General features: G+C 48.2%; 1 protein-coding gene across 2 annotated transcripts in view; it reads left to right on the plus strand.

The window, feature by feature from the left end:
* The window catches only part of NOS1 (nitric oxide synthase 1), an 84,710-nt gene that overhangs the window by 44,550 nt on the left and 24,257 nt on the right, over positions 1–15,903 (plus strand). For both annotated transcript variants that reach the window (XM_054712751.1, XM_008142755.2), the window contains exons 12-19: positions 2,646–2,747; positions 3,411–3,605; positions 4,034–4,119; positions 6,714–6,858; positions 7,891–7,995; positions 8,576–8,634; positions 11,321–11,437; positions 15,572–15,746. In XM_054712751.1, the coding sequence (XP_054568726.1) occupies positions 2,646–2,747; positions 3,411–3,605; positions 4,034–4,119; positions 6,714–6,858; positions 7,891–7,995; positions 8,576–8,634; positions 11,321–11,437; positions 15,572–15,746 (984 nt within the window). The remainder of the gene's footprint in view (positions 1–2,645; positions 2,748–3,410; positions 3,606–4,033; positions 4,120–6,713; positions 6,859–7,890; positions 7,996–8,575; positions 8,635–11,320; positions 11,438–15,571; positions 15,747–15,903) is intronic.

Below are 15,903 nucleotides of genomic sequence, written 5' to 3' on the forward strand. Positions count from 1 at the left end.
ATTTCACTAATATGTGGATTCTGCTCTCTGGTAAAATCGGAGAGTTAGAATGGTGGTTGTGGGGGGTGGGATGCATGGGAATTGGGGAAGATGTTGTTTTAGTCGTACAGATAAATGATTTCTGGAAATCTAAAGCACAGCATTGAGATTATAATCAACAACACTCTAGTATAAACTTCAAAGTTTCTAAGAGACTAGATCTTAATTGTTCTCACCACAATAATTACTTACAGATGTTAACAGTGGTAATCATATTGCAATATATAATTAATGCTACAGTGGTAATCATATTGCAATATATAAATGTACCCAACCAACACCTTAAACTTTGTACTCCTTAAATGTACACAATATCATATGTCAACTAGAAGCCTGTTGCACGAAGTTTCGTGCAAAAGACCTTCCTTCACCTGGCTGCTGGCACCAGTTTTCCGCCAGCACCAGTTTTCCTCTGGCCACCCACTGATCGGAGCGCCATTTCCTCTGGCCTCCAGCACAATCGGCCACCCAGAGTTCCTCCAGTGCCGTTTCCTCTAGCCACCAGCGCGATCGGAGTTCCTCCAGCTCCGTTTCCTCTGGCCACCCGCCGCCGGTGGAGGAACTCTGGGTGGCCGATTGCGCTGGCTGGAGGCACTCCGATTGGCGGGTGGCCAGAGGAAAACTGGTGCCAGCAGCCACGCAATCAGCCACCCCGAGTTCCGCCACCGGTGCCTTCCGATGGCCCCATGGGTCCTCCCGCAGCTCCGGCCGTTGGGGACGGCAGGAGGAACGGGGGGCGGGGACTCATGAGTCAGCCCAATCGGCCACCCCGAGTCCCACCCCCAGCCTCCCAACGGCCCAATCGAGGGCGTAGCGGAGTGATGGTAATTTTCATATTACCATTTTATTAGGTATGATTATATCTCACTTTAAAAAAAAAATCCATGGTTGTTAGCCTGCAAGACAGAAGCCAAGGTCCTCAGCCTTGCCATCCACTGCAATTACCAGGGGAGCACAGCAGTGTCCAAGATCCCACTCCCCAGGATTTGGATGGAATTGCTCTATGGGGGCGGGGGGACAGAGGGGGCGTCAGCATTTTTCAAAGCTCCCTAGAGGATTCTACTGAGGCAGCCACCGATCTGTACAGACTTCTGGCAAGCAAGGAAAAAACGTTTTAGTTAATGTTCATAGAGATGCATTGAGTCACATTTGGGCATTTTTTAAAAAGTTGTATAGGTGGGGTTTTTTCCTGCAATTAATTTCTCTTTTGTTAACCAAAATAATGCTAGAGAAGTAATAGTAGCAGCATAACTGGCTAGACACACTCTCCCCTTTTATATATAACTCGAGCTTTATATGCACTTACATAAAGCAGCAAATTCCTTACTTCCTGCATTTGTGTCGCTGCCCAAAGATCCCAAGCAGAACCTAACGCTTCAGCCCCAAACAGTGAATCAATAAGTCCGCCTCCATGATCTTGCTTGCATTTCGACTGCAACGAGTAGTCACTGGGTAACTTAAGTGAGACTCCCTCCCACCCCTGCCTCCAGTTCCAGCTGCCATTCTGTACAAATGTTGACAGCTGAGGCTGGGAAGCGATTTACCCAAAGCTGAGAAATTGTCGCATTCTAGCCCCATAATGAGACCCGGGTTCCCACGAGTGACTAGAATTGACAGAGTAAGAGAAAAGCTAGGCTCTAATTAGTGCATTTGCTATTCGGTCTTCCCCACCCTTGACATCAGCTCCTGCTTCAGCTGTAACAAACATAGGGGTTGTTTTTGCCAGAGACGCCAGCTGGTTGGGGAGCAGCGCCCAGGTTCTGGGCAGTACACATCTCTCTCCCTGGGCTCCAGCTCTGAGGCCAACTGGCTCTACAGAAGTCGAGCAAATCTAGGCACCTCTCAGCCTCACTTTCCTCATCTGTCAGATGGAGTCAGTCAAGCTCAAAACGTCCATGGTCTAGATTACAAGTAGTGGCCACTTCAGGGGTGGAGCAGGTTGGGTGGAGAGCTTTTCCCACTAGAAAATAGACAAGGTCACTCCCAGGCCCACATCTCTGGTTAAAACCCTGTGAAGACCCTCCTCGTTACATTTGGGATAACAATCCTGGCTCCGTGGCACATCCTTCAAGATGCTGCCCTTCTCACTAACTCCCGCCGGCTCCCCACCCTCCGCGTGCATTGCCCTGCTTTCTGTATCTCAGATGCTGCGAGTCTGAACCCTCCTCGGGGGCTTTGCATGTGCTGTCTCTTTGCCGAGACCCTCGCCTCTCTCTGTATGCACATGCCCTACTTTTTCTCCTCATTTTGGTCTCACCCAGTATGCCACCTCCACGTGGGCCTTTCCTGACTATCGTGGTTCAATGAAACTTGCCCCATATCCCTCCTCATCCCGTATCCTCGTCTTATTTTCTTCGTAGGAATTAGCACTGATCATAATATAAACTGTTCTCTCCCACTGTAAGTTCCGCTCAATAGTACGTGGCCAGCCACGTCTCTAGTTTCCCACCACCAGTAGGTCCTCAATAAGAAATCTTCAGTGAGTGACTCACTCTGCCAGTGAGCTGACTAATAATTAAGACGTTCATTCATGACACGAGCAAGCCCTGCCCCTCCTTAGTCTGAAGCGTCCCAGCCTGTGAGTCTGTGTTCTCTTCTTCTTGCAGGAAGTGGCCAAGAAGATGAACTTGGACATGAGAAAGACGTCCTCCCTGTGGAAGGACCAGGCGCTGGTGGAGATCAACATTGCAGTTCTCTACAGCTTCCAGGTAGTGCCGGGATCCTGGCCATCAAGCCTCAGGGAGGAACTAAACCTTTCAGAGCCTTGGAGCAAAAAGTCCAAGAGCCCTCACTGCCAGGAACCACCTTTGGGGAGATCTGTCCACCAGCGAGGTCTACTGCCCATCATGCATACCTGCCTCTCCGTGTTGGTCTTGAGTGTGGACGTTTGAGGAGGAGGTGACCAGTAGTGGGGGTTGTGACCTGTCACCTGTGATTATTTTAGAATTGAGATTTCGGGTATCATCTGTGTCTTGCTTAGGGACTCAGACTATCAGCTAACAGAGACAGGATTTTGTATCACCGCCATAAATGGAGAGCCAAGATCAGTTGCCTTAAGTACAAAAGAATTGTAAGTTTAAATAAATAAACAAATACAAGGAATAACAAAACCAAGTTGTTTAATTCCAGCTAGATAAGAGAGAGGTTCATTTAAAAAAGGATGGGGGAGGAGAGAGGAAGACTAGCAAGAGAGGCTTGTTAGCAGCAAACCAAGACTTTCTCCTGGGTACAGTCAGAAGGAGAAATGCAGAGAAGTTTTGGGCACTAAACCATCTCCAGGACCTGTCCTTCGGGAAACGCCACTCTGTGGGAGAATCCTGAAACACCCCAGCTTTCTTACCTCCTGGCTCCTGTCCCCTCTCTATCCACAGAGTGACAAAGTGACCATCGTCGACCACCACTCGGCCACCGAGTCCTTCATTAAGCACATGGAGAATGAATACCGCTGCCGGGGGGGCTGTCCGGCAGACTGGGTGTGGATTGTGCCCCCCATGTCTGGCAGCATCACCCCTGTCTTCCACCAGGAGATGCTCAACTACCGACTCACCCCCTCCTTCGAATACCAGGTCCTGCCCCTCCCTGCCTCTTCGCACTGTGTCTTCAATATCCTTGTGTGTGTTATGCTGAGAGCACGTCTCAATTCGGACTAGCACTTCGGACACTCAAGTGCTCAGTAGCCATGCTTGGTTAGTGGTACCATATTGGACAACGCAGCCCTAGCAGGAAGATTCATGGAGACTAAATGAGTAGTCTGGGGTCTCAAGGAAAGTCTTGGGAGGGACTGAGGGCTTCATGGGAAGGTCTAGCAGGACAGTGCAGAAAGGCTGGGCCAGCCACTCTGTACAAGGACCCTGTGGTCATCACTCGCAGAATCACTCCCTTCAAGGGCTGTGGGTTGGGCATGGCTGGACAGCCACAGCCCCCAGGGATCCTGAGCATCTTCCAAGAGGAGCCAGGTTCCCTCCCTGCAGTAACCGTAGTCCTTTCTTCCCAGCCTGACCCTTGGAACACCCACCTCTGGAAAGGTACCAACGGGACCCCCACAAAGCGGCGAGCCATCGGCTTCAAGAAGCTGGCAGAGTAAGTCTCCTGAAGTAGGTGGGGGATGTGTGTGCCCCAAAGCTTGGAGAGCCCCAGAAAAGGAAGCCAGGCAGCTAGTCATGCCTCTGACCTCTAGTGTGATAAGATTTCTCTACTTTCTCTCACCCCCTCATGCCTTCTTTGCCTCAGAGTGTGGGATGTAAGTGTCGTCACAATTCCTCTCCCTCCCGATTTTACTTTCCTCGTCCAGTTTCACAAATTCTTTTCCTGGAGGCAATGGTATGTTGGTAAACCAGCTTTCCTGATGATAATATTAAAAGTAAAAATAATAGTATATTTGTAACATTGGCCAATTGCCATAGTGTAAATACTCCCATTATGGACAGTTTTAAGCTACCAACAGGAAGTCACTGAACCCATAGTAGAGAGGAGCTGAGATGCGCTGGGTCCAGAACATCACTGCCAATAGTGCTCTTGTCCAGGGCTGAACTCTAATTTCATTCATTCATTCATTCATTCGTTCATTTGGCCCACAAATGAATACTGAGAGCCTACTCCCTGTCAGGCACTGTACTAGGCTCTAGGGAAGACATCATGAGCCAGACATCATGGTCCCTGCCCTCTTGAAGCTCACAACCATTCATCTGTCAAAGAATCACAAAATACAGTCAGCACTTCGAGTGCCATTGAGGAATGATCCATGGTGCCAAAGAACAGACTTCACTGAGTTTAGGAGGTCAAAGAGGGCTTCCTTCAGGAGATGACAAATGAGCTGAAGAATAAAATGAGTAAGTCCTAACTGAGCACAGAAGGGTGGGAGCGGGGTTATGGACCAAGGCCACCACAAAATAACTGTCCTGAACGTATAGCCAGCCCAGCTGGTGTGGCTCAGTGATTGAGTGTCAACCCATGAACCAAGAGGTGACCAGTTCAATTCCCAGTCAGGGCACATGCCTGAATTGTAGGCTTGATCCCAATAGAGGGCGTGCAGCAGGCAGCCGATCAATAATGTTTCTCTTATCGATGTTTCTATCTATACCTCTCCCTCTCTCTCTAAAAATCAATAAAAACATTTAAAAAAATAAAAAAGAACATGTAGCCAGCAAGGGGCCAGCTGATAAGTGGGGTGGAGCCAACTGAGGTGCTCTAATGGGGATGCAGGCTTCTCCTAAGAAAGAGAGCTCCGACAGCACTCTCGGAGACACCCTGTTTGGAACTAACTTTTGGCAGAGGAGCACTGAGCTCCTCACTCTCTTTCCTGAATGCCCTCAGCTCCAGAACTGGCTCTGCATGGTGGTAGTTGTAAAAAATAAAAGTAAAAAATCGGTGCCATCCATGCCACAGACCCCAGAAGCAAGACACTGGTGGGTCTTGCAGGGACTCAACCCTGGGTGCTGGCTCTGTTAATATGGCCCATGGCATCTCTCTCCCTTTCTCCCCTCCTCTCTCCTTCCACCTAACCCTGTCTTCCAGCCAAGCAAGGGCATCTCAGCAGCCATTCTTTCGCTAATGAGAGATCACAAATATTCTCAGGGAGGGCAACCTCTGGCTTCCCTTCAGTTCAGCTGTCTGGTGGGGGAAGAAGGGGAAAATCTAAAACATTAACTGCACTATTAAGATGGGGCTAGAAACAATGGAAGTTAATTATAGCTGCTTTTTTATGCTCCCATCATTCAAAGGGAACCCTCCAGGCACCTTTTATTTCTCTCTGTTTCTCTCCCTTAGCCCAAGTGCTCCTGCAGCGTGGGTGGTTTCCCTAATTCTAAAAAATGATGAATTTACCACCAATAATCCCCAGGTAGGAGTAATTAGCAAGTTGTCTGCTCAGAGATGCCTAGTTAGAGCAGGGATGTTTGCTCTAATTCCTGGGCCTCTGGCCTGGCTGCCTCGCCCAGGCCCTCTTGGACGGGAAGGAAGAACAGTGGTTCTGAATTCTCCATTTAACTACAAAGAGCGTAGACTTGACATTTGAACTCTCCGAGTCTTCAGTGGTAGCAGCATCTTTAAAATTCATTCCTTTTGCTAGATAGATATTTAGTGCCTATTAGGCATCAGCTGTGCAAGACCTGGATACGCATGACTGACTAAACCAGACCTGGTCCTTCACTTCTGAAAGCCCTTTGAGCTCAATACCTAGTGATTTGTTTCTCTCTCTCTCTCTCTCTCTCTCTCTCTCTCTCTCTCTCTCACACACACACACACACACACACACACACACACACACTAATGTAAGCCCCATCACAGCTGCTTGTCCACAGCTACATTCTCTATGTTCTTCAGCTCCTATAACAATGCCTGGCACATAAATGCTTAACACACATTTGGTGAATGAACAAATGAGTGTATGAATGAATGATCATCTTTTGGGGACAATGCTTGGCAAAGCAAGGTCTTCAAGACGGGGATTGATCAATTAACAACCCAACACAATTAACCAACCATTTCAGCTCACGACTCGTTGCTCTGGAGGGACTTAAAGGGGTCAAATGGTGCCTAAATTCAGGCTTTGAGATCCCCGAGGCCATCAAAGATCAGGACAGTAAGTTCTCTCTGGTTAATGTCGTGGATCATGCTTCTGCCCAATAGTCCCAGCCTGGCATTTCCCATGGTCCTCTCCCTTCCCTTCCTCCCAGAGCCGTCAAGTTCTCGGCCAAGCTGATGGGGCAGGCAATGGCCAAGAGGGTCAAGGCGACCATCCTTTATGGCACAGAGACGGGTAAATCGCAGGCCTATGCCAAAACCCTGTGTGAGATCTTCAAGCACGCCTTCGATGCCAAGGTGGGTAGGGGGCACTGCCAGCTCTCTAGCCCCTCGTGGTAATTAAAGTTGGGAGGGGAGAGAGGGAATTCCACAGAGTAGAACCCTTTGAGAATGGATGAAAGCACGTCTCAAGTTGCCCATCAGCACACATGCTCACATTTTCATAAATTTCAGGGGACTGTGATGTTCCTCTATCTGTGAACCCTCCAGGAGTCCATGAATCACAAAATGAAACCCCCAGATCTAGAGGAAACTGTTAGAGGATTTTATGAAAATCAATTCTGGAGTCAGTTTAAGAAGCTCTGCATTAAATACAGTTCAGTGGGTTTCTTTGCTGCAGGACTTCGCAGAGCCTTTAGTCTGCAAGTCTGTGTTATCTCCAAAAGCGGAGGGCAGAGAATGTAAATGTTCCCCAAACATGTTTGTTTATGGCTCACTTATTTTTGGGAAGCATCTCCAGAGACTGGGCTTCCCTAAAACCGCCACTGAAAAATGTTTCTCAAGCGATACTAAGATACAGGGCAACAATCTTTCCCTAAAGCAGGTATCTCAGACTTGTCTGGCCCAGGTCATCCACCCTGCTGGAGGGAGGGTTAGAAAGGAGGCTGAGCAGCAGTTGGTCAGATCCAGTCAGCCAGGTCATTCCCAGCCTAGATGTGGTCAAGAAGATTCAAAGATCAGTTGGTTTTAAAAAGCTGAAGGGTCTCACTTAAGGATCTGTCTCTCCTGGCAGTCAACCCCTTGCACTGTTTCCCCAGATTCCCTATGTCCTTCAGGCCACAGTGACCGTAGGAAGGTCCCACACTGCCAAAGGCTTTCCGTTCTACCCATTGAAATAGCCACACCCCATGCATTTAGTTCTTCCAAAGGAGATGGCTCAAGATGACTCATCTTCTGCCTCTCCTCCTCCTCCTCCTCCTCCTCCTCTTCATCCTTCTCCTCCTCCTCCTTCCTTCCCTCCTCCTTCCCCCATCACTACTTGTTCTCTCCCACCTTCTCTCTCTCCTCATCACCTCTTCCTTCCTGCCCCCCTCCTGCTCTCCCACCTAGGTGATATCCATGGAAGACTATGACATTGTGCACCTGGAACATGAAACTCTGGTCCTGGTGGTCACCAGCACCTTTGGCAACGGAGACCCCCCTGAAAATGGGGAGGTAAGATGAGTTTTCACCTGTTCTAGCATATGTTTCCATCAGCAGGAAGAAAGAGGGGCTACCATTGCACCTGCTATTCAGTAGCAAATCCTCCCAGGGCCTCAAAGACAGTGGTTTCAATGTGGATCTAAGCTCAGCAAAGATTGGACAATTCCAAGTCCTCTGTCCATTGGTACCCAGGGACTGGCTGTTTCCTAGTGAAATCGCTGTCATCTGAGTGAGCTTGTTCTTTAGAATGGATGCTCAAACCAAGAGCTTGGTGTCCCCTGGTGCTTGAAGCTCCAGATGAGAGAAGTGAGGACAATATTTTTATAGAGAGAAAGCCACAAAGGGGCTTGGTGTGCTGAGGGTTGTGAGTCCACTTCTGCAGTTCTTTAAGCAGCTGACCCTCCCATGTGCGTCTGCAGCTCAAGCATTGCTGCCCTGCCGAGCCCCTCACCATCTCACCATCTCGGACACCCAGGCCCCCAAGCAGCAGACTCCTCTTTTTCCAGCTAGGACCCCAGACTCTCGGTGCCTGAGCATATTCCAGCTTTAATAATACATGCTTCCCATGTCACTCGCCTCTTTTGGTCTGCAGAAATTCGGCTGTGCTTTGATGGAAATGAGGCACCCCAACTCTGTGCAGGAGGAAAGGAAGTAAGTGAATGGCCCTCCAAGGTCGCATGACACCCCTTGAGGGTAACTGGAAATTGTCTTTTGGCACCTGGGGTTCACATTTGAGATCTGGGTGGGTGGTGGTTGTGACCTACAGTCCATCTGTGGCCGATTTTAGCCGGTGGGTGCGTGTGCCCCGCCAGAGCTGATGCTTTGGTCTCTAACTAGGAGGTCTTGAGTTGGTCACTTCACAGCCCTGTGCCTCAGTTTCTTTTCCTATCAAATAGGGTTTATTGCACCTGCCTGAACTCTCCCATTTGTAAGAAACTAGACATATGTGCCCTGTGAAAAATTAGGAGCACTGTGCAAATACCAGTGCTCTCCTGCCACTGGGAACTGACATGCGGAATCAGTGAAATGAGCTGCTTTCCCTGGAACTGTTCCACCTGATGCTCACAATGGCATTGCAGCTCGTGTGGGGGTTGCATTCAGAAGAAGGCAGAGAGATGCCTGCAGTCAAACGATGTTCACATGACATCGCATCCAACGTGGGGCTGGGTTCTAAAGAGATTCCGAGATCTGAAAAACACCTGGAATCTAAATTACCCTTGAAAAGCCCTTAAATCCCCCACAAAGTGGGGAACATATGGCAGGTGCAGACGGAGCTGCCTTTCAGTGAGGCCAGCACAGCACTTCCTCCAGCTCAGAGCAGACCCCATGCCTGCAATTGGGCACCAAATGCTGTCGCTGGCCGTGGTTCGCAGAAAATCCCTCTTGGTTTTCTTGTAGCCAAGCACGTGTTGCCAAACTCGCATGCGTTCCATATCCAGGGGGTGGCTGAGTCCCTTGCACTTAGCCCTCGTTCTGTGCCCAACTCCAGCACTCACTGTCCCTGCCCCTCTCCTGGCTGTCCCGTCCTGGGTGGTCTCCAGCAGGTCCCCTCCTTCAGGGAGAGATAGGGCACCATCCATTCTCCCCTCTAGGTACCCGGAACCCTTGCGTTTCTCTCCCCGTAAAGGGCCTCCCCTCCCCCGAGGTGACACAGAAGTCCATGGTCTGGCTGCAGCCCGTGACAGCCAGCACAGGTAGAGCGGGTGTGTGTGTGCATACATGCACCTGTGTGCATGGAGATGTGTGTGTGCACGCGTGCGCATGCATGCCCGATGCTTGAACCTCCAAGGCCACATCTAAGTGTCAAGGAAACCTGAGGTTCTAACCCAGGCTGTGCCACTAACTCATTAAGCGACCTGGAGCAAGTCCCTTGATCTCTCTGGGCCTCAGTCTTTCTCATCCACCAAATGGGGAGAAGCTCTCTCTGTCCTGACCATACCTGGGAGCTGTTGTGAAGGATAACAACAGAGAGGAAAGCATTTGGGAAACCGTAAACCTCATACAAAAACATGTGCTGTTATTCTTATCCCACAACCACCCACCATCCCTCCCACTAACACCACGGCCACCCCCTGATATGTTGCATGCCTTATTTGGAGAAGTGACTCAACGTGTGACTATTTTAGGGCAGAAACTATGCTTACATGTATTTAGACCTTTCCCGATCCTGGAGCAAGAACTGAAGATATCCCGCTTAGGAACCCTGCTGCCAGAATGCGCTGTTTCTTTTTTTGTCTTTTGCACTCAGATTGATGTATTGAGTTTTTGTGTTTCTTTTTGCTTTGTTTCTTTTGTTTGGAGGTTTGGATTTTTTGTTTTTGTTTTTTGGGGGGGGGGTTGTCTTGGAGACTTTTTTTGTTTGGTTTTATTTTATGTTTCTGCCCTGTCTGAGATCAAAACTTACTTTTAGAGAAAAACTAGAAAACCAGGTGTGTGTGTTTTCTTGAGGCTTAAGGCTCCTGAGCCTCTAGTGCTGAGGTCTGAGTCCCAGTGACATCTTCCTTCCCCTTCAAAACAATTTAATGAGAAAGCCAGTCTCCTTTCCTGCCACATGTCAGTGCTGAGCACTTTCCATGTTGACGTGGAAGGTGGGATGTGACAGACCCTGGAAATGTCTAAGGACCACAACTTGACAGAAAGAGCAGCGTCCAATCAAACTTTCTAGGGTGACGTACATGGTCTATATTTCTGCCGCACATGGTTGTTGAATGAGCAACTGACATGTGGCTAGTGCAAGTGAGAAACAGAATTTTTCGTTACATTTAGTGTGAATTAATTTAGCTTTACATTCCAACAGCCACAGGTAGCCAATGGCTGCCACAGTGGACAATACAAGTCTAGGTCCAGGCTACGCAAAGTGAGGTCTGGGGACCAGCGGCATTGGCATCTCCTGGGAGTTTACTAGAAATGCAGACTTTCAGGCCCAGCCCCAGATCTTCAGAATCAGGATCTGCCTAACACAGTCCCAGGCTGATCCTTACACACATTAAAATTTGGGTAGCAAGGAAGCATGGTCTAATGGTTAGGGGTGGTCTGTTCTGCTCCTTCCTGACTTCTTGCCTATTCAATTATTTTGACTGTTGGGCTTTCAATTTCCTGAGTTGAGTGTGGTCAGAAAGAAAGCTTTAATACACAGGGCATCAAGTACAGATGGCTGGCTGGCACGGTGGTGGGTGAGGGTAAGTTGATCCATTGTAGAGGAGACCTTAGGATGCTATGGTCTCACTCATCACACATGAGAGGGTTCTAGAACCAGGACTGGTTGTTTGAAGATCCAGGGTGTTGACCTCAGGAGAGGGCTCAAGCCAGAGCTCATGACTCTCTCTCCTTTTGGCAGGAGCTACAAGGTCAGGTTCAATAGTGTTTCCTCCTATTCTGACATCCACAAATCATCAGGCTGTGGGCCGAACCACAGAGACAACTTTGAGAGCACTGGCCCCCTGGCAAATGTGAGGTGAGCAAGGGGCTCGGGGCATCAGGGATGACAAAGGCTCTTGGGAAACTGGACTCAGCTGCAAAGTGGGCTCTTCGTTGTGGGGGTGTCTTACTTCCACGCCTGTTCATCCCTGGAACAACCAGTTGCACCTGGCTGCACCTGACTCCTCTTCGTAAATGCACAGCCTCATTGCCCCCACAATCCCGTATTTGCCCACCACACACATTTCACCCCATCACACACATTCACCCCCTCATCAGCACGTCACTGTTGATGCAGAACATTGACCCCTAGAAATTACGCAATGAGCTGTCCTTCCCAAGTGATATGTTGTACACTTGATAGAAGCTTCTGGAGACAAACTGCCATAACCCAGTGGTTCTCAAAGCTGGGTGTGCATTAAAAGCACCTGGAGATATTTGTAATACACCCATAATCAAGCCCCACCTCCAGTGATTCTGGTGTAATCAGCCTACAATTGGGACCAAGCATTGCTTTACAAAAAAAAAAGCCTACTTCTCCCCTCCCCCCGGCCGGGTTTGTCTGTTATTTAGAGTGTCATCTCAATACGCCAGGGTTGTGGGTTCAATCCCCAGTCAGGACACATACAAGAATTAACCAATGAATACATCAAGTGGAACAACAAATCTCTCTCTCTCTCTCTCTCTCTCTCTCTCTCTCTCTCTCTCTCAAATCAATAAATTTTTAAAAACTGAGAAAATATTTCCCCAATTGACTCCATTGTGTAGTCAGATTCAAAAGATACTGGCCTAACTCCTTTATTTTCAAAAGCATAGTCACACGCCATGAGATAACTTTAGGTAGTACATGGACATATATTTTGTACTTCAATAGTTGTGTCTTCAGTTTAATGGGTATTTGGAAAGAAATAAAACGATGTCATGTCAAACCCTTGATTTCACAGATATCGGTCAAGATGAGGCTGATACAAGCAGAGTATCCAGGCCTGGCCAGGAATCTCTAACTAAACCTGGCCATAATGGAACCTTCTTCACAGATGCTCAGAGCAGTGCTCAGTAGATGATTCAGATCACAGGGCTCCTCGATATTGAAGCATTGTGGCCATCGGTCCACTCTTTAAAAGACTTAATTTTTAAAGCAGTCGTAGGTTTACAGAAAAAGTCAGGGAATGTGCATAGACTCCCCATATACTTTCTGCCCCACGACACATACATACACATAGCCTTCTCCGCCATCAACATTCCCACCAGAGGGTACATTAGTACAATTGATGAACCTACATTGACACGTCATGAGCACCTCAAGTCCATGGTTTACATTAGGGTTCCCCCTTGGTGCTGTCCATTCTATATAGGTTTTGAAATCTGTACATTTTTTTAGTTTGACATTGAAATGTCAGCTGCATAGTTTGACAGTCGGACCCAATTTTCCCTTATTAAATCCACCATGGCTTAGAGCAGGCAATGGCAAGTGACAGCCGTGGTCCAAATCCAACCTAGCCACTGTCTGTCTTTGTACAACCCATGCGCTAAGAATGGTTTTTACACCTGAACACTTGCAATTTATTTAATGATTTAAAAAAAACACACAACACTACCTTTGAGCCCCAATTAAGCAAAATGTTATCTCCCATGAAAAAGAATTCTCATGAGTAGACATATATTACTAAAAAATTATACTGAGCTATAATTATTATCATTATTAGTAGTACATTTTTAACTTTGTCAGTAGGAAAAATGTGTGTGAATTTGTTCTTGTTATAGAAGTAGCTATATAATGATTTCAATTTTGTTTCTTCCCCTAAAAATATTTACTCTCTGGCCCCCTATACAATAACTTTGCCAACTCCTGGTTTAGAGGCTTAAAATAGGAACTCTGAAGCCATGAGGTGAAGACGGTGATGGAAACGTGAGTCTGGGAAGTGACGATGATGCAGATCTTCAGGTGCACCGGGAAGCATATCCATGAGCTCATCTCTTGAACCATCTGCTATGAACACATGTGGGCTGGATGGGTAGTAAGCACAAATTAAACGCAGGTTAAACCGCTAATGAGGAACAGAGTTGGTGACAGTCAAGTATGGTGGATGTCACAAACATACATATTGCAGATTTGGGGAGCAATGCCTTAACCACACGGCAGGCTGGTGCTGGGCATTTCCAAATCTGCTTAGGCTAAGGGCGGCCCTCCAACCAGTCCACTCCTGGTCACCAGCTCTCTACACACCAGGCTGCTGCCCTGTGAGGAAAAGGGGAGGAATCCAGGTCCAGGAAGACCATAGGTGAAGGAGGGATGGGGAAAACACTGCCTAATCTCATCCACTTTCCTTGGAAAGGCTCTGGAACCAGGAAGAATGGAGGGCAGGAAAGAAGAGAGAGATGAGAAAGGAGTGGAAAACTTTTATTTGACATGTGAGACATCTGGACCTATCTCAAGTTCATTCTCCAATGATGGAATTTCTTCCCAGCGTCTCCTGATCCCCCATCTCACCATCTTGGACCCCTTGTCCTAAAAATGAGATTTGGGGACAGCACCAGCCCCTGGATGGAGTAGGTTAAACAGCTCCACTCCTTGGCTTGTCTGACATGACAGTCTACAGCAGAACTCTCCGACCTGGGAAAGAAGTGGGAGGGGATGTACTTGTCCCACTGGGAACCTGTCCCTCTAGTCCCGAATAGGTCAAGGCCTACAGCCAGGATCAAGCCCTGGAAGTATGACATCAAATGTCTGTAGGACACACCGAGCTAGGAAGAGTGGCCTCCTGAGGCCCAGCCCCCCACTTCCCATACCTGAAAGCCGCCAGCCCCCATCTCCATATCAACCAAAATGTCACTAACTTGACCCCCATCTATTCAAACAGCAGCATCTTCTTGGTGGTGTCTATGCCAGGAGGGTTTGTGAAGCCAGTTACTTTCATAGACACTGCAAGGGGCAGAGCCAGCATGTTCACACACCCTTCATCCCCTTTCAGAAGAGCCTGTCCACACCCACACGTGCCGTGTCAGCGACAAGTCCTCTTGGTCTCCTCACTGATTCAGGCCCCGAGGACCTCTGTGTCATAATTTTCATTGTCTTTGTACTTGAAACTGCTCTGGTTAGAATTACAAAACTTGTAGAATTTAACCCTTTGCACTCGCTTGCTTTTTTCTCGATTCCTTTATTCTAATGCTAACCGTGTGGAGTCACACTCGACATCCGAGTGCAAAAGGTTAAGCTTCCCAATAATGTAGACAAATATTCCCAATGAGTCCAACTTAGAAAGGGACACACAGGAAACAGGCAATGATTCTGGATGATCACTATCCCCAACTCATTTTCCTTAGGACAAATTTGCAATTTTCTCCTGAGGACAGTATTGCCTAGTATAGTGGTCAGCAAACTCATTAGTCAACAGAGCCAAATTGAAATTTCTTTTGAGAGCCAAAATATTTCTTTTGAAAAAAAATTACTTTTGAAAACGGACTTCTGCGCATGGACCACGGAAGTTTCAATCGCACTTTTTGTGCACGCCCGCACGTGGTATTTTGTGGAATAGCCACACTCAAGGGGCCAAAGAACCGCCTGTGGCTCGCGAGCCGCAGTTTGCCGACCACGGGACTAGTAAATACCAGAGGAAGGGAGAAGCCCCTGGGGGGCTTATTTGAATGACAGCCTTCTCCAAATAGTCTTGGGGTTGCCTGACCACCATGCATGGCTAACCACAGTCCTTCTGGAAAAAAAAAAAAAAGAACAGGTGTATTGGTCTGCTTGGGTGGCCTTAACAAAACACCACAAAGTAGCTTCAACACTTTAAGTTTATTTTCTCAGTTGTGGAGGCTGGAAATCCAAAATCAAGGTGCTAGTAGGACTGGTTTCTGGTGAGGCCTCTCTTCCTGGCTTGCAGACAGCCACCTTCTTGCTGTGGCCTTTCCACTGTGCACATGCAGAGAGAGGGAGACTCAGGTGTCTCTTCCCCTTCTAATGAGGACACCAGTTCTATTAGATTAGGGCTCTCACATTATAACCTCATTTCATCTCAGTTACTACCTTGGAGGCACCATCTCTAAATACAATTAGTTACATTGTGGGTACGGCTTCAACATATGAATTTGGGGAGGCATAGTTTCATTCATAGCACCAGGCACCCCCTCAGCCCAACCTCACATGAGCTTTCTGTTGTCTCGTTGGCAGGTTCTCGGTGTTTGGTCTTGGCTCGAGGGCATACCCGCACTTCTGCGCCTTTGGACATGCTGTGGACACCCTCCTGGAAGAGCTGGGAGGAGAGAGGATCCTGAAGATGAAGGAAGGGGATGAGCTCTGTGGGCAGGAGGAGGCGTTCAGGACCTGGGCCAAGAAGGTCTTCAAGGTAACCATCCTCCCAGATCTCAGAGACCCAGGGGGAAAAGGGGGACATGGTCATGTTCCCCTTGACCCCCAAAGACAGACTACCTAAACCATCAGAAAGAGAGGAAACTTGAGAGGACCCCTGGTACTTCCCCCGGGTATCCACCCAGGAGGCAGCT

Source organism: Eptesicus fuscus, chromosome 23, assembly GCF_027574615.1.
Source record: "Eptesicus fuscus isolate TK198812 chromosome 23, DD_ASM_mEF_20220401, whole genome shotgun sequence".
In the NCBI taxonomy this organism is placed as follows: Eukaryota; Metazoa; Chordata; class Mammalia; order Chiroptera; family Vespertilionidae; genus Eptesicus; species Eptesicus fuscus.